The sequence below is a fragment of the Eptesicus fuscus genome, chromosome 1 (assembly GCF_027574615.1).
Source record: "Eptesicus fuscus isolate TK198812 chromosome 1, DD_ASM_mEF_20220401, whole genome shotgun sequence".
NCBI classification, from domain to species: Eukaryota; Metazoa; Chordata; class Mammalia; order Chiroptera; family Vespertilionidae; genus Eptesicus; species Eptesicus fuscus.
This window is the reverse complement of record NC_072473.1, coordinates 23,170,001-23,189,243: the sequence shown is the minus strand read 5'-3', so window position 1 is coordinate 23,189,243 and position 19,243 is coordinate 23,170,001. Positions and strand designations below refer to the sequence as shown.

The window sequence follows — 19,243 nt, the reverse complement described above, 5'->3', positions numbered from 1 at the left end:
AGAAAATGATTTAGCAATCAATTTATAAAGGTGTTAAATGTATTTAAATGTGAACTATGTATAGTTTCTTAAAGTTTACATTATAAGTAGTGAACTTTTTGTTAGTCTTGCCATGATTTACAAAACAAGATAAAATTTCTTTCTTTAGGTAACTGAATTTAATATACAGCCTTATTAAAATAGATATTGATCTACTTTTCAGCTTTTATTCCCAAGAATTTTAAGTGAATAAAAATAAAAAAAAAATATTTCCTTCTGACAACAAAATGCAACAGTAACTTTGGAGTAGTCAAAAAAGCCACCCCACTCTGCTGCATAACCACACTTCTCACCTAATATAGCATTTAGGGTGTTTTTATAGCTTTGTGTAGTTTGATATTAATCCTTGCATCATCCTAATTTTTTCCCTAAGAGATTATTACAGATGACAAAAGTAAAGAAAAAAATACAAGTTTGTTCCTGGGAAAAAGAATAAATTCTGCTCAGATCAGAGGGCTCACATGGGTGTGTACTCTCTCTTTCTCTCTCTCTTTCTCAAAATAAAAATGTTTGCAAATTTCAGAAATATACCATGAATATTACAGATATGCTTCTCTATGTTCTGTGATAAGATCCTTTGCTAACTTAATATCAACAGCATTTTATTCGAAGGCAGGCTAGAAATTGAACCACTGGGAAATGCCATGAAGATAAATCACTTTTGCTGAATTTGCCAATTAGGCAAGGTAAAGCAATCAATCCTATATTGGTAGTTACTATTAAATCTAGCCAAACTGATAACTCTGGGTAACTAGAAAAAGTTCCAATTTTCTGAAAAATTTGGAAGAACCCATTCATTCTTCATAGCTGTTGCTTTGGGGACAGAATTTAAAGCTTTACCTAGATATGAGTCACTCAAAAGTGATTCTCTGGAGAGTGAACAAATTGAGCCTCTTGTTCCCTTTGTGAAAGAACATATCAGAAATAATTGCTTGGTTATTTCTGTCTTAAAGACAGACTTTATTAGTTATGTTGATAAGAAATGAAAAGATTTCCCTTGAAGTGACAACATTATTGAGCAAAAGTCTATTGTGGGCTTGAACATTCATTAATGAAAATGAAGTTTGCTATTTTGGAGGGTATTTTAATAAAAAATATTTGACTGAGGAATCATTTGTCTCATATCACAGTCTGACTGAAATGATGTTTAAAGCTTAGTTTACTAGCTATGTTTCCAGTTCTTTTGAGAGATTTAGATTTTTTACTTAGCTCCATTAGCTTAATGACAGCATCAGCAAAGTCCTTACCATGCAGGCTATTAGAATTTTCAGATATAAATGGACATGTGCACTATATTCTGACTTCAGTTGATGGTCTATGTTACTTCTTAAGAGTTCAGTCATCTATCCTTTCCTTGAAGTTTAGTTAATCTCAAAGATTTGGGTTGCTAAGACTGAAATATCCTCTTCTGCTGACTTTTAAAATGATCTAGATTTTCATGTAATGGGTATAGTTTAGATGTAATCCCACTAAAGGATTTGACATTTCATTTAATTCCATTGTATTCTATTCTATATCACTGAACAAATTATTATAAAAGCACAATTGGGGCTTTTAAGAATACAGGTCTACCATATATGGAATCTTCGTCAAGAAGCTCACATTCTAATGCATTCATTAAAGACACAAAAAACAAGTGATTATACAAGGCTGAATGTAGTAATGGCTTGAGAATATGTTGAAAGTAGTGATTTCTTTGGACAAAAGAAATGAAGTGAGGAAATGTTGTTATATCATTTGCCTAAGTCATGTGTTGTACTATGCTTAGTGATAGAGGTCCACAGTCTCATCATGGAGGGTCCTGAACTCAAGATTCAGGCATTTGGAGTTACTCTGTAATAGGGGCCCATTATTGGTAAGACATTAAACTGAAGAGAGTAGTGATTTAGGAAAATTTATCTTAATCTTTAGGAAGATATATCTTGCAAGATAAATAAGAACACAGATGAACAGGAGGCCAGAGGACATGTTAGGAAGATATTGTAGAAAGTACAAACATCCTGAATGAAGGCAGTGCCACTGAAAATTGTTAATGCGTATAAGGCACATTTTAGAAATCAACAACAGAACCAATAGGACTAGATTTAGGGAATGAACAAAGAGCTCAAAGTAGTAAACTCTGACACTGGGCAATTGGGAAGCTAAGGTTGGTTTTTAAAAATATAGGCAAAACTCATATATGAAAAATTCATAGCTAACATCACACAAAATAGAGGAAAACTAAAATAATTTCCCTTAAGATCAGGAATAAGACAGGGATATCCACTTTCACCATTCTTATTCAACAGTACTAGAAATCTTAGTCACAGCAATCAGACAAGAAGAAATAAAAGGCATCCAAATTGGAAAGGAAGAAGTTTGCATGTCATTATTTGCAAATGACATGATACCATATATAGAGAACCCAAATATTCCACACAAAAACTACTAGAACTGATAAATTCAGTAAAATAGCAGTATACAAAATAAATATCCAAAAATTGGTTGCATTTTTATACACCAATAATGAACTATCAGAAAGGAAAAATAAGAAAACAATTCCATTTACAATTGCATCAAAAAATACCTAGGAATAAATTTAACCAAGGAAGTAAAAGGCATGTACCCAGAAAATTATAAGAAACTGAGGAAAGAAATTGAGAAAGATACAAATAAATGGAAGCATATATCATGCTCATGGATAGGAAGAATTAACATTGTTAAAATGTCCATATTACCAAAACAATCTATAGATTCAATGCAATTGATATAAAAATACCAATGATATATTTCACAGAATTATAAATTATAAGTCAATCATTTTAATAATTACAGTAATCATTTTAATAATTATAATAATACAAAAATATGAAGAGCCTTAGAAATATTGAGAAAGAAGGACAAAGTTGAAGGAATCACACAACCTGATATCAAACTATAATACAAGGCCATAATAATCAAAACAGCATGGTACTGGCATAAAAACAAACAGAATAGAGAGCCCAGAAATAAACCCACACCTATATGGACAATTAATGTTTGATAAAGGAGGCAAGAACATACAATGGAGTAAAGACAGTCTCTTCAATACATGGTGTTCAGAAAATTGGACAGATGTATCCAAAAAAATGAAACGAAATCACCAACTTACACCATATACAACAATAAAGTCAACATGGATTAAAGACTTAAATGTAAGACTTAAAACCATAAAACTCCTAGAAAAAAGTATAGGCAGCGAAATGTTGGACATTTATCATAGCAATATATACCTATATCTATAACTATATATCTATATCTATATCTATATCTATATCTATCCATCTATCTATCGATATATATATATATATATATAATTTTTATATACCTCCTAGGGCAAGGGATACAAAAGAAAAAATAAACAAATGGCCCTACATCAAAGTAAAAAAGTTTATTTTTTATACTTATTTGTTCCTGTAATGCATCTTTATTAGCATTTTCTGGACCCTGGGGAGGGTAAAAACGTAAGACAAAGGATCCTATCTCTCACTTATTGGATTAGTAGCATGTAAAGTATTTATATTTTCCTGAACCAATAGCAATTAATTTTGTTTCCTTGAACAGATAATACATTAATAATGAAAATCAATTATATAAATTGATAAACATATTAGAATTACTTTTAGGGGAAAATTCTTCATGAGAAAGTTACAACAGATATGATAATGTGAATTTCAAGATAATTATTTTTCTTAAAAAATACATTCATGTGTCTTATATAACAAAATATATGGCCATACATCCAATCTCATGTTAAAAGAAAGGGTTAAGATGGCACTGTGTCTCTTTCTAAAGGATATAACATTGTGAACTGGGGAACCTGTATGCTATTATTTTATGTTTAATATTTCTGTTGTGAACAAAATGATTTCTAATGGTACAATTTGTAGTACTCTCTTATTTAACAACTACATTTTTCAGAGATAATTTATACTTATTAACATTTTATATTCCATAAACAATTAAAGATCTAGGTCATAGCTACTGAGAATGGGAAAACTACTAAATCAGGTACTTTTACATGATATTCTATAGTTTCAGCACACTGAGAATATTTAGTAATTAAAAGATATGTAATATGATTATCAAAGTTATTGGGAATAAATGCTGATGCCCAGAGGGGCTATTTCCATGGACTGCAGTGTAGGAATGGAATGATAAGTTGATGCTGTCAGAAATGGAAGAAAATAAGCATTTCCCATTATCTACCTACCAACTCTCCTAAACACTGTGTTGGCTGATTCTAATATATTATCTCATTTAACTCCAATACTAAACCTGTCTTGTATGGATTTTAATCCCTAACTTTGCAGATATATAAATAAGTTCAGAGAGGTTAAGGAGTTGCCCAAGGTGACTTGAAAATTATTGATAGACTTGGGCTTTGAACCCAGATTCTTTCCCTCTATTTACAGATTTCAGTGAAGCTTGCCTCTAGCAGAGATGTTAGAGGCTGGAGCAAATGTAGAGAGTAGCAAAGAGACTGGGCAAATGTTGCACTTGGTTCCCCAGGCTTGGGAATGTCTGGATGGATGGGACAGAGAGACAGAATGCATTTACGTCTTCAAACTCGAAGTCAGCAATGGGGAAAGAGAGTACACAGATGGTGGCTGTGTATGAAATGCTCAAAATCAAAATTCTTAAGGAAATTATTTTTCAACATTTATCCTGTAGCTCTTTCTTTAAAACCAAGGGAAAAGGGGGACTAGAAAGGGAACATAGAAGAAAATAGGCTTATGATGGAAATGGTGATAATGTTTGAGCAGGAGGATAATCAGTAGGATTGAATATCACATCTATATACTATTAGCCAATCACTGCATATGACTTTCTGTGCTGTACCTGAAACCTTCACCCCAACAATCTCTCCCACTAAGCCTGTTCTCTTCTTTTTCAGCAATCATTATCAGGCTAAAGGAATTTTGTAATTATTTATTAGATTTTCTTGGTGTTCACTGTTAACTTCTGATTTCAGTGGTGTAGCTATACATGAGATGCATGGATGTATGCATTCATGGAGTGTAGAGAGAAGAGGAAAGGCAGGAGAACTGAGGTCTATTATTTAGTGACCAGGGGCCCAGTGCATGAATTCATACACCTTTGGTAGGCACAGGGGTGGGGCTTCGCCCATCCTCTGTGCCCCCACCCAGCCCCTCTTACTGCCATGGCCCGCAGTCCCCTGTCTGCCAGCAGCCCTGCTCCTGCTGCTGCTGCTCCCACTCATGATGGCGCGGCCTGCCCCACTCGCACCTGCTGACAGCACAGAGCAATTGGGGCCAGCGCCAGCAGTGGATGCAAGTGGGGCCGGTGCCATCAGCAGGTGTGAGCAGTGGCTGCTGCCCTGATCACTCCTCAGGAGCAGGGAGTGGTGGAGAAGCACTCAGGGGCCATCAGGGCTGGCAGGTGCCACTCGCACCCACTGATGGCCCCAAATGATCGGGACCAGTGCTGGGCACCGGCAATGGGTGCGAGTGGTGGCTCAGGAGCTGGTTGTTGGTGCGATCAGGACTGGTGCTGGCAGTGGGTGCAAGTGGCGGCTCTGGTGCTGGCAGCAGGACTGCGGCGCACAGAAACAAAGAATTTTCAGTAACCACCAGAAGCTCGCCCCAATGCCAGGGAGATGACAGCGACCAGTGCCCCGCCTTGGTCTGGTGCTCCGCTTACCTGCTCCATCATCCCTATGCAGCCAAAGCCCACCATGTTCCGCACATGCCCCCTGGTGGTCAGCGCACGTCATAGCGACCAGTTGTTTGATTTTTCTGGTTGTTCCACCATTCTGTCTGTTTTCATATTAACCTTTTATTATATAGGATTAAGTTCTGTCCACACTCCAAGAAATAGCCCCTCTGAAAATGCTAATCTTTAGCAACATATGAGACCACTAGATCAGTTTGTTTAAAGCTACTGTTAATGTCATGTAAATAACTTGGAAGTTGGCCCTAGCCAGTTTGGCTCAGTGGATAGAGTGTCGGCCTGTGGACTGAAAGGTCCTTGGATGGATTATGGTCAAGGGCACATGCCCAGGTTGCAGGACTTGATCCCCAGTGAGGGGAGTTCTGGAAGCAGCCGATCAATAATTCTCTCTCATCATTGATGTTTCTATCTCTCTCTCCCTCTCCCTTCCTCTCTAAAATCAATAAAAAATATATTTTAAAAAATAACTTGGAAGTTAAAGTCTTATGTAAGGATTTACAATTTATTATATATTTCTTAAGATTCTATAACTTTGCTAAAACTGGTTGGGCTCAGTGGATAGAGCGTCGGCCTGTGGACTGAAGGGCCCCGGGTTCGATTCCAGTTAAGGGCACATACATTGGTTGCGGGCACATCCCCAGTGCGGGGTGTGCAGGAGGCGGCTGATTGATGTTTCTCTCTCATCGATGTTTCTAGCTCTCTATCCCTCTCCCTTCCTCTCTGTAAAAAATCAGTAAAATATATTTTAAAAATAAATAAATTAATTAATTAATTAATTAAATAAAATAAAGTTTAAAAAAAGATTCTATAACTTTGCTGTAACTTCAGCCTTTCTTTTCCTGGATTTCCAAAACCACATTCCTTTCCTGTACTTATGCTGATTAGAGGATGGTGGCTAGCATGAATTAGATGAGGGTGAATTAGATGAATATTGGCTTCTTGCAGCATGGTTTAAAGTGTTTGTTCTGAATGTGCCTCAATATGAGTTTTTAGAACTAACTAGCTATTAATATTTTTTGAGGTCATACTATGTTCCAGGTAAAGTGCTAACCAGTTATAGCTTATTCAGTCTTCCTAACCTCCTGAAGAAATAGGTACCTTTACTATCAGTTTTGAAAATTAGGAAGCTGAGGCTTGGTGTGGTTGAAAATCTCCTCCAGGTCACAGAGCTGCTTAGCAATGCACCCAGTAATCAAATCCAGGAAATCTGATTTCAAGTCCCACATATTTACACATGAACGTATTTTTGTCAGTCTAACATCCATACTATGCCCTTTCTATTTATATTCTGAAAGGTGTAGGGGTACATTGTCAACTCTGTTTTAAAATAATTTTTCATTTTTATTAAGCCCTCTTTCTGTGATTGGGAAGCATTAGGTGCTTTTAAAATCTTTCAAATGTCTTCATTGAAATGAACTTTGGTAGTTCAGGAGTTGGCAGAAAAATAAACATTTATTTATTTTCCATTAAGCATGGTTTATTAATGAACTGTCTCATTGATTAAAGGACTAACATAAAATAAATTAATAATTAGATAAAAAGAAGCAAAGAAGCACAAGCACACAAAACAGGGAAATAACCACAAATATGTACAAAATTAAAATAATTATAATTTAAAAAAATTTGAGCTCTATGTTAATAAAGATTTTAAAATGTAAACATTTATTTATGACAGAAAGATTAAAAATAGGTTCTGATATTAAGCCTAATGCAACTTTGGGATCATATTGAAGTAAGTGGGTATGAAAATAAAAGCTTTTCTAGGAGAGCCAATTGAGAAAGCTTATTTAAAATATTCAGCAAATTTACAACAAAATTACATACTATAAATAGACTCTGATGGGGAACTAGACAATACTGTGACCAGCAAGGCTTAGCAAAGTGAATATTGGACTTACAATAAAATGGCTAATCATTTCCACATCATTTCCTTCAGGGAAGCAGGGGGTAGAGAGCCTAGCCTGTGCAGAGGTGCTGGAAAGAAGGAAGTAAGAATGTCTACAAGAAAAGCGGTGAAGCAAAGAATAAATTGCCTACCTTCCCATCATTTCCTAAGAAATTGTAAAACTTTCTGATTTGGCCAGGACACTTTTATTTATTTATTTATCTATTTATTTATTTATTTATTATTTTTTATTTTTTAAATTTCTTTATTGATTAAGGTGTCACATATTTGTCCTCATCCCCCCATTCCCATCCCACACTCCTCCCCACGGATGCCCCAACCCCCTGTTGAACTTAACCATTGGTTAGGCTCATATGCATGCACACAAGTCCTTTGGTTGATCTCTCCCCCCTCCCCCCCACCCCCCATCGATAGTCCGATCGATGCCTCCTTGTTTCTGGTTCTGTTCTTGTTCATCAGTCTGTGTTGTTCATCATTTCCCCTAGATAAGCAAGATCATGTGTCACTAGAGATATACTTATAAGAACTGAAAGTGAGACGAGCAATAATAGTTATGCTGACAGGCAAATGAATCAGTCTGTAGTGAGTTTCTTTCTGGACCAACAGTTCTTTTGAGACCCAATTTCAATGTCCACCAGTTCCTTATGTGTACATGTCGGCACTGACCCCTTAGCTCTGGATGGTGGACAAATGGTGGTAACGGAGGTCCGACTCCCTCTGGTTTGGTCTCGGCCGGACCCAGGGGCACGGCTTCACCCGGACTCAGGGGCACGTGGCCTCACCCGGACCCAGGGGGCGCGTGGCCTCACCCAGACCCAGGGGCCCATGGCCTCACCCAGATCCAGGGGCGCACGGCCTCACCCGGACCCGGGATCCAGCTTCACCCTGACCCAGGGGCGCGAGGCCTCACCCGGACCCAGGGGCCTGGCCTCACCCGGACCCAGGGTCGCGTGGCCTCACCCGGACCCGGGACCCAGCCTCACCCTGATCCAGGGGCGCAAGGCCTCACCCGGACCCGGGACCCTGCCTCACCCGAATCCAGGGGCACACGGCCTCGCCCGGACCCATGATTCAGCTTCACCCGGACCCAGGGGCGCATGGCCTCACCCGGACCAAGGGGCACGTGGCCTCTTCCAGACCCAGGGGTGCACGGCCTCACCCGGACCTGGGACCCAGGGGCGCATGGCCTCACCCGGACCCAGGGGTGCATGGCCTCACCTGGACCAAGGGGCACGTGGCCTCACCCAGATCCAGGGGCACACGGCCTCACCCGGACCTGGGACCCAGCCTCACCCGGATCCAGGGGCACACGGCCTCACCTGGACCCAGGGGCATGTGGCCTCACCTGGACCCAGGGGCGCATGGCCTCACCCGGACCAAGGGGCGCATGGCCTCTCCCAGACCCAGGGGTGCACGGCCTCACCTGGGCCCGGGACCCAGCCTCACCCGGATCCAGGGGCACACGGCCTCACCCGGACCCGGGATCCGGCTTCACCCAGACCCAGAGGCGTGTGGCCTCACCCGGACCCAGGGGCATGTGGCCTCACCCGGATCCAGGGGCACACGGCCTCACCCGGACCCAGGGGCGCGTGGCCTCACCCGGATCCAGGGGCACACGGCCTCACCCGGACCCAGGGGCGCGTTGACCAGGACACTTTTATATGAAAATAAAATCAGTTCATTTCCAGATGTATTGACTTAGCTAATTGTTCATAAGTAGGGATATTTTTTTTTTGGTCCTGCAATGGATTTTCCAAGATAATTACTTTCCCAGATGTTGGACTTAGCCCATGTTCCCAGAAACTCTTCTGGTTTCTTAAGATTATTTGCAAATTTTATATTTGATCCAACTTTTGTGCTCATTAGTCTTTCCTTTTGTGCACATTTATTTGACTAAGCTAAAAAATGACAAATTACTTAAACATAACATTTTATTAAACACCTTTGTAATTATATTAATTGAAAGTGACATGTGAGAGGCAGTAGATGGCTTTGGCATCCATGCAGAACCCATGATTTGTGTTGTTTCTAGGTGTGTGTGTGTGTGTGTGTGTGTGTGTACGTAGGACCTGCAAGTGTTGGCAATTTACTGTTGGTTAATCGTTGAAGTTGAAGGAATAATAAAATAAACTATGCACTTAGGCAACCACTGCCCTTTCCTTTCCATGTTGCTGAGCATATACTATGGCCAAGGGAAATATTGTATTCTATCCTATGTAGCTTACAGGAGACCCAACCTTGTTGGTGTTTTGTTGTTGTTAATCCTCACCTGAGGATATTTTTCCATTTATTTTTAGAGATAGTGGGAGAGATGGGGAGAAACACAGAGAAAGAAACATTGATGTGAGAGAGACACATTGTTTGGTTGCCTCCCCGACATGAGCTAAACCAGCTAGGGCTTATTTGTGTTTTTTATTAGTCCACCTTTCGATTAATTGTTGCTCTTTACTTCCTCTAAGCCTTAAATTAAATAATTTCATAGACTTGAATATTTTTATGCCTTTTATTTTCTAGGCATTATTTCACAGTATAATAGCATGAGTCTGAAGTAAGCACTGAAATGATTCTCTCTCCAGTGGTTGTCTTAAGCCAGTTTTTTAAAAACCAACTTGACCATGGGTCAGAGCAAGAAGAATTCAGTTCCACTGATGTTGAAAGGAAATAGAAGAAAAAATCTTAAAATCATAAAATTGTGATTATGAACTAAGGGAATAGCAAATTTTGTCAGGTACTTTCACTAGAAAATAATTTATAAGAAATATAATTATTTACAGAGGTATAACAAAATCTAAGTTTTCATATCTAAGCATTTTTAATGTTAACTTTCACAATGGCCTTTTTTCTTGTCATAAGGAAAAAAAGATCATTAGTTGACACTAGAAAATAAATGTTGCTGACATTTGTATCTATCTAATATTGGTATAGAAATTTAATTAAGAGCATGACAGATATTTTAAAAATATGGTAAGTGTAGCAAATACATTATGTTAATAAAAATAATGGCAAGACATACATAATAAAATATCCAGTATGTATGTATGTGTGTGTAAATAATTCATATACTTTTAATAAAGAAAAACATACTCTAACAATATTACCACATTTTAACTTGAATGCATTATCCTCAGCCCAGCCTGTACCCTCTCCAATCTGGGACCCCTCAAGGGATGTCCCTGGGATCGGGCCTAAACGGGCAGTTGGACATGCCTCTCACAATCCATGACTGCTGGCTCCCAACTGCTCACCTGCCTGCCTTTCTGATTGCCCCTAACCGCTTCTGCCTGCCAGCCTGATCACCCCCTAACCACTCTGCTGCCAGCCTGTTTGCCCCCAACTTTCCTCCTCTGCTGCCCTGGTCACCCCTAACTGCCCTCTCCTGCAGGGTTGATCACCTCCAACTGCCCTCCCTTGCAGGCCGGGTGCCTCCCAACTGCCCTCTCCTGCTGGCCATCTTGTGGTGGCCATCTTGTGTCCACATGGGGTCAGGATATTTGACCACATGGGGGCAGCTATATTGTGTGTTGCAGTGATGATCAATCTGCATAGTACTCTTTTATTAGATAGGATAGAGGCCTGGTACAGGGGTGGGGGCCAGCTGGTTTGCCCTGAAGAGTGTCCCTGATCAGGGTGGGGTTCCCTTGGGGCGTGGGGCGGCCTGAGCGAGGGGCCTGTGGTGGTTTGCAGGCGGGCCACGCCCCCTGGCAACACAAGCGGAGGCCCTGGTATCTGGAATTTATTTTCCTTCTACAATTGAAACTTTGTATCCTGGAGCAGAGCCAAGCCTGGGGCTCCTTCTGAGGCTGGCAGCCATTTGTGTTGGGGTTATAATTGAAACTTTGTTGCCTTAAGCGGGTGGGCCCGGCCAGGGTGTGCAGAAAGCTTTGCTTCCCCTGTTGCCGGCAGCAACCCTGGCCTGCTCTCTCAAGCTCCATTCTGCCGCCATTTGTTTGAATTTGTTTACCTTCTATAATTGAAACTTTGTAGCTTGAGTGGAGGCTTAGGCCTGCAACGGCTGGCAGAAAGCTTGGCTTCCTCTGTTACCTAGGAAACCTTGCTCTCTGTGGCTGTAGCCATCTTGGTTTGGGTTAATTTGCATACTCGCTCTGAATGGGTGGTGGGCATGGCTTGTGGGCATGGCTTTTGGGTGTGTCGGAGGTATGGTCAATTTGCATATTTGTCTATTATTAGATAGGATAGGCAGAAATATTAGTGTACTTCTCTGTGGGTACATCTGTATTAGGCTCATATTTCAGGCTTAATTGGCAAATCAACTGTAAATCTCTACTATATATAACTAGCTAAAGGGACTTCAAATCCATAAGAAGTAAATCTTTAATTAAAATTTAATTTTAAAATGGCTTTATACAACTTTAATGTATTTTAAAAAGTAGTAGTCTTGAGAACCCATGTTTACTCAAAGAAGGAAGCAGGAAGGTATACTTTATACCAATGATCATGACCCTGATTCGTGGATACTTAGGTTGGCAGAAAAATTTAACTTTCTAGACCCACCTTTTTGTGTGTGGCATTTTTGCTGCTTTTAACAATCAGCCTTTAAAAAAATGAACTCTGGGCATTGACTATTTTATAGTGTTTTGTCTTTTGCTGATATGGATGATTAGCTAATGCTATGATATTCATTAATAATTATTTTCAGAGTTATGGACTGGGTAAAAGGAAACGATTACAGAGTTGTAGTAGCTTCTGTCTTGCAGCTGCTGACTGCTCAGAAAGGCCAGTTTAACCTTTTTTATTCTAATCTCTGATTAGGAGCAAAAGAAGAAATATAATTTAAATAAGTAGAAGAGAGAAGAGATACTGGAAATAACTGAAAATAGAGTTTATGCTAATCTACCCCAGTGCTATTCACTCTTTATGATTTTCATCCACTATGGAGAGCCTTTCCTGTTTTGTTTGATTGTTTGTTTGTTTTCCACACTTTCCTCTACTCAATATAAGTCCAGGTATTTCTTATGTGATTTTAAAACTATCAGTTCACAACTAGCTTTAGTGGTTATTTTGCACTGCAGCAAAAAGCATAAAATGTAAACCCTGATCAATAGGGAAAGAATGCAATTTCTGATTATAAAACAAATAGATAATCAAAACAAAATCGGAAATCCAAGTACTGGAGAAAATATATAATACATTTAATCACATACGCTTTAAAAAGACTCAATCTGGGTTTGACAGTAAGCAATTCATGTGTCAAACAATACTTAAGTTCCTTTACTAAAATATGTCAAAACAGTAAAAATAACAATTTACATCTACAAATTGAACAGTATTGCATTATTTTCTGGTTGATTTTAATATATGTAATCATATGTACTCTTGTACTTGAGTGATAGGGGAAAAAAAAAGAATTGGCCAAATTAAATAAACCAACTTATGCTATATTGGCTACCAAAATATTATTGTAATGGTTATTTTTAAAATTCCTGGCTATCACATTTGAAATGTTCCCGATCCTGGCTTATATAATTCAGAAAACCTCAGACTCAACATGACTTTCAAGGACAACTCTGAATGTTAATGTTTCCATTTTCGGCCTCAGAGCAGAAAGGGTTTTATTAACCAATGTAAGCTGTGGAATGTCAAAGGCGTGATCGACAGTATACACTCCGCACACAAAATAGATGCATAGTCATTTTATTCTAAATTGCTTCACTTGAAAATGTAGCGTGAAAATCTAGAGAGAGGGAGTAAAAGTAAGTGATTTTATACTGCTTTAAATTGTTCAGACCTGAAGAACAAAAGTCCTAGGATAAAAATGGTCATGTATTTGAGTTAGTTTAAAGCCAAACCTAATAACTTTCTTTTATACCTGCCATAGGGTTTGAATAAGTAAGCTAGCCTGATAGATGCCAAGCATCATTGTTCACGAGTAGGGGCTGCAGGTTTTCCAGAAAGTAACAGGCCTTATGCCAAACTTGCTTCTCCATTCTTTTGTTATATAAAAAAATGTTCTAAGAAGCAAAATGGATGACTAGAAGTTTTGCATATTCTCTGGGATTTTCCAGTAATAATCAGTATATCATGATAATATCTTGGGGGAACTGGACCTCCCAGGCAAGATGTCTAGGTTCAAGCGCAGCCTTCTCTGTTTACTTCTCCTCTGTTTACTGTTTATTTATCCCACTGATTATCCATGTTTATCTGTATAAACAATCATACAGCATGATTTTTATTTAATTTGTTCCTTTTAATCCAATTTATTGAGGTGATACTGGTTAACAAATTTGTATAGCTTTCAGGTGCACAATTCTACAATACATCATCTGTTCACTGTATTGTATGTTCAGCATCCCAAGTCAATTCTCCTTCCATCACCATATATCCCCCATTTATCCTCTGCCACTTCCCCTCACCAACCTCCTCCGGCAGTCACCACACTGTTGTTTGTGTCTATGCGTTTTTCTCTATTTTTTACACTATGATTTTTTAAAGATTGTAATACTGTTTTGTAGTTACCTGTCCTCATCAGTGATTATACTTTTAAAAAAACTAATTCAGCCTATTGCATTATAATCCTTATGTAGTCGAGAAGGGATGAACATATCTGTGCATATTGCCCTCACCAACATTAATCGATATTTAGTTGCTTGGAATATGTAGTGATAAAGTAATTAAACACAAGCAACAAATGACTAAACTAATACATAAGAAAATATTGAGTAGTGAAAATGTTATGTTAAAAAATGATAGAAAAAGAGTAACTAAGAAGCAGATTTAGATAGCATCTGCATGAAAAGCATCTCTGGGCAGGTGACACTTAAACTGTGGGATTAATCAAAGGAAAAACAAACACCTCATAAACACACACAACAGTATGGTGGTTACCAGAGAGAAAGGGGGTTGGGGGAAGTAGAAGAGGGTAAAGGGGGCATAAATGGTGATGGAAGGAGACTTGATGTGGTGAACACAAAAAAATAAATTAAATAAACTGAGTCCTGAATGAGGAGAAATTATTTAAAGAAATGGAGGGAGAACAATTAAGGCAAGAAAATAGCTTGGCACATTTGTGAAACAAAGAGGTCGCTGAAAGAGTATCAGTGGACAGGAATGATGTGCAGTGTTAGACTGGAGAGGTAGGCAGGTGCTAGATCATGAAAAAAATTCAGGTAAAGAGTTTGTATTTTCCTTTTTAGCATGATGGAAATCCATTGGTTTTAGATAGAGGAGTGACATCTGTTTTATAGTTGAGCAGAGGAGAAGGAACAAGCAAACAAGCTAAAATGCAGCAATAAGTGAGGTGGGAGGATAATCGAAGCTCAGGATAGGAGGATGACAAGAATGAATGAGTGGTTAATTAGGTTAGTAATTGAAATGTCAAGTAAGATGATTTAAAAAATGGCTGTTCAATTTGGGAACCTGGAGGTTTATAGCAAACTTTACAGGGATGTTTTAATGGGATAGTGGGCAAAGAGAATAGTCAGGTAAGGAAGTGGAAAGAGCAACTATAAAAAAAACACACAAAATATTTTTCAGTGAAGAGGAACACATGCTAGTATTACGGGAGGAGCAGGAGGGTTACTTGGGTAAGCAGAGTATGTTTTGTTTGGGTTGATAATGGAGAACTGCTGTAGAGATGGAGACATTGAAGATGCCAGAGGCAGCAGGTAATTTTAGGTGAAAAGTCCTTGTAAAGTGAGAGGAGGTGGGATAAGGGGCAGAATATACCGCTACACCTTTCTGAACAGATGCTCTCTTTATACTTTTAAGGTCAATTGATGGTAGAAATGTGCAAATTTTGCTGAGTATCTTAGCTGGTTCTAGTTTAATAAAAAAAGTATATTACCCAAAACATGGCAGAAAGAAATCATTCATTTGGGAAAAAATTTTAATTTACTTTAAAAAATTATCTTTCAGGTGCTTCAAGAAGATCTAGAACAGGAACAAGTCAGGGTCAATTCTCTCACTCACATGGTGGTTGTAGTCGATGAATCTAGTGGAGATCGTGCAACCACTGCTTTGGAAGAACAACTTAAGGTGAGATGATTTTCTTTAATACACTAAATATGAAATTTAAAATAATGAATTGTTACTTAGAAAACAATTAGAAAGTTATAAGATAATTTGTATATTACAAATATTGAGTGCAATATATATATACATGTATATGTATGTGTATATATGTATTTATTTATTTGAACTAATTCAAATGATGTACCATTTGTACATAATTCCCTTTCATCAACAATATACTGTTTGCTCACACTAGCTTCCTGGCCTTCGGGGAAATATATAAATGCAGATTAATTTTTTATTATAGTTGAATAACATGTATTAGATAATTGATCAAGGGAATATTATTTATGCCGTCTAAGAGAGGACAAAGGTAAAAAATATAAAAAGCATTACATTCAATCAGATAACATAAATTGAACACCTGCAGTGTATTTTTTTCCTGGAAGTCTTCAGTTATAGTCTTGATGAGGTCATAGCAGCATGTTTAAGTCATGAGAGCTTTGTTGGAGCAGATACTTAGCCTTTTATTTTTGTTTTTGTGGTGTTTGTTTTTCTTAAGTAAGGATTTTACTGAACCATAGCATGCGTGCAGAAAAATACATTAACCATAACCCAATAAATTATCACCTCCATCTAACTACCACTGACAAAAATCAGAACATCACCAATTCCCTAGAAGTTCCCCTTGATCCTCCTCCTAATCACTACTCCCATAAGAGTAATCACAAATAACACAGATTCATTTTAGCTACTTAATAACTTTGTATAAATAAAGTCATGATACTTAGCCTTTTAAGCCCTCACTCACATGAGTCATAGTAACTGTATGCTTGGAAACATGACCAGTACATATAAACAAAGGATAATGTGGATATTATCATATTTTTCTCTTCTCTTCCTAATTGGGAATAATAAGGTTTTACTGTAAAAAATTAAAATAATTTCAACAAAGCCAAAATCCATACACAAAACCATCAATAATATGGGAAAAATACAATTTATTGTTCTCAATGTGACACATACATTCACATATATATATATATATACAATTACAGATTGTTTTTGAGGTATTCTTTGTACTCACCAAACTCCTGCCTTTCCTTTGTGATAGTTCAGAGCCAGTAGTCTGACACATCTAAGGATTTAATCAGTGTGGGTTTAAATAGCTTTATCTACTCAAGGTTGTTCTAAACATAGTTTCTCTTACTAAACTTATCACAGCATTTCTTAAAGCCTTATCTCTGTTCTCTTTTTATGTGAGTTGTGGTTTCTTTTTTAGCCCAGGGAAATGTCATTTCTTCAGGTTACTGCTTTAGATTGCCAATCTACAATGTTATCTTACTTGCCATTATTAAACAAAAAAGAGAAAACCCTTGAACTGCTACAACTGAGCATTTAATTTATACTAGTTATTCATGTTAATTGCTTATGTTTCAATGAAACTGTAGGGATTGCAGATCTAAAAAGGCTTAGGACTGCTGATATTATAATGTATCATTGAATATATGATCAAATAGATCACACACACACACACACACACACACACACACACACACACACACACTTATGACCACCTAAAGGACTAGTGAAAGGCCACTATTGTACCCATTTTAAGGAATTCTGTCATTCTGATACAATAGTGTTGTAACTAATTAAGGATGGTAAAATTTTAATACTGTGTTTCTCAGAAATGTTCAGAAAAGATAAAAGAAGGCTAGAGGGCAGAGGCAGGGAGAGTGACTGATTAAAAAAAGTAAAGCAAAGTGTTTCTAAGTCATAGAGTATTTCCAGTTAAAATAACTGCTGAAAAAAAAATCCATTTCGGCATCACCAAACCTAGTACTACTAGCTTTGGAATATAATTATTCCAAGGTGATGCCTATGAGACTAGGCCACTTGTAAAAACAGTCCATAGAACTGACAAATGTTCACTGGGTTAGATCTTAGGTAAGGATAAATTAAGAGTGGCAGTCTTAAGGTTTTCTATATTTTTATCCTACTTGCTTTCATTTTTATCTTGTTTTCTGTGTTTCACCCAGAGACATCTACTAAAATAGCTTTGCATATGTTGGCTATCCCTGATTCACACAAATTCAATCTCCCTTTATCCATGACTTGAAGCCCAATGCACGAAGATTCGTGCTAGAATGGGCTTTCCTTTCCCTGGCTGCCAGCACCGCCTTTCCACTCTGGCCCAGCCCCTTTCCCCTCAGGCCCCAGAGCCACCTCTTTCCGCTCTGGGAACTGCCTCTTTCTGCTCTGGCCCCACCTTCCCACTCTGCCCAGAGGCCCTGAGAGACCAGGGGTGGGGCAGAACGCCTGTGTTGTGGCCATGGCGATGACGTAAGCATCCTGCCCCTGTCACTTGGTGCCTGTGTATGCAAATTAACCGCCATATTTGTTGAGTTAATTTGCATATCACTCCTGATTGGCTGGTGGTGTAGCGGAGGTACAGTTAATTAACATTTGTCTATTATTAGGTAAGATTATCTCCCCCCTTAATTTGTGTTGACTACTACCTCCCGACCTCCTTTCCCCTCAACTTCCTTTCCCCTTTTGATGTGCTCCTTTCCATCTACATAGCTTCTTACTGTCACCTTACTTTTAGATAATCTAGACTAGTGTATATGTATAAATGGGCAGAGTTAGAAGGAATTAAGTGGTGAGAAACCCCCTGCTTTAGCATTTCTTTCTTCTCATTTCATCAGTTTCCTCAGTCCCTGAGGAATCCATGCTTGAATTCTATGCCTTATTTAACCATTGGTTTGAATTGCCCTGGAATGCTGGGCTCTCATTTGCCTTTGAAATTCTGATGACTCTTTTTTAGGTTCTTTGCAACTGGACCTAATCTTGTCTTATCTAGTTTAATTTTTAAAAGGAAAGGGAGGAGGAAGAGAAGTTGGTAGAGAGGAGGAAAAGAGAAGAAATAATAAAGGATAAGAAAACAGTTAAATACATACATTGGGAGGAGCCTCTTGAACAGCAACACAAGTATCCTTTGCAATGTAATAAAAATTCCACGTGAATGTCTGAGATTATGGACTGTCATATTCCCAGAATAATTCTGTTATCAGTAATAGGAAGAGTGTTAGGAAAGGAAAACAGGTATATGAACTTCATACAAGGGGGGGAGGGAAACTGCCTGGGACATGAGAAGAATCTCTGAAGGTTTTTAGTACAGCGAGGTCTGGTCATCCATAGCTATTCCCAAGGTCTGATAGTGTTGAATGCTCACTTACAACTTCTTTCTCTACCATGGTCTTCCATGTCACCAACAATGCCTTAATCCATTTTGTTCAAGTTAGCTGAAGTATCATCCAGAGCCTCAAAATGAATACCCAGTGGTCTTTAATTAAGAGATGCAAATGGGGAAAATTAGGAGTCCTTGATTTAGTACAATAAGGGAGAAATGTGCCCTTTATAATCTTTTAAAAAATACTCACCCAAGATATGATTTCATTGATTTTTAGAGAGAGAGGAAGGAAGGGGGAGGAAGGAAAAGAGGGAGAGAGAGGGAGAGGGAGGAGGAGAGGGAAGGGTAAAGGAAAGGGGAGGGGGAGGGGGAGGGAGAGGAACATCAACCTCAACCAGGGATTGAACCCACAACCTTTTTGG

At 38.4% G+C, this 19,243-nt stretch overlaps 1 protein-coding gene across 2 annotated transcripts in view; it reads left to right on the top strand.

The window, feature by feature from the left end:
- Positions 1-19,243, top strand: part of DMD (dystrophin) — a 1,914,059-nt gene that overhangs the window by 220,415 nt on the left and 1,674,401 nt on the right. For both annotated transcript variants that reach the window (XM_054720874.1, XM_028129748.2), the window contains exon 8: positions 15,530-15,649. In XM_054720874.1, the coding sequence (XP_054576849.1) occupies positions 15,530-15,649 (120 nt within the window). The remainder of the gene's footprint in view (positions 1-15,529; positions 15,650-19,243) is intronic.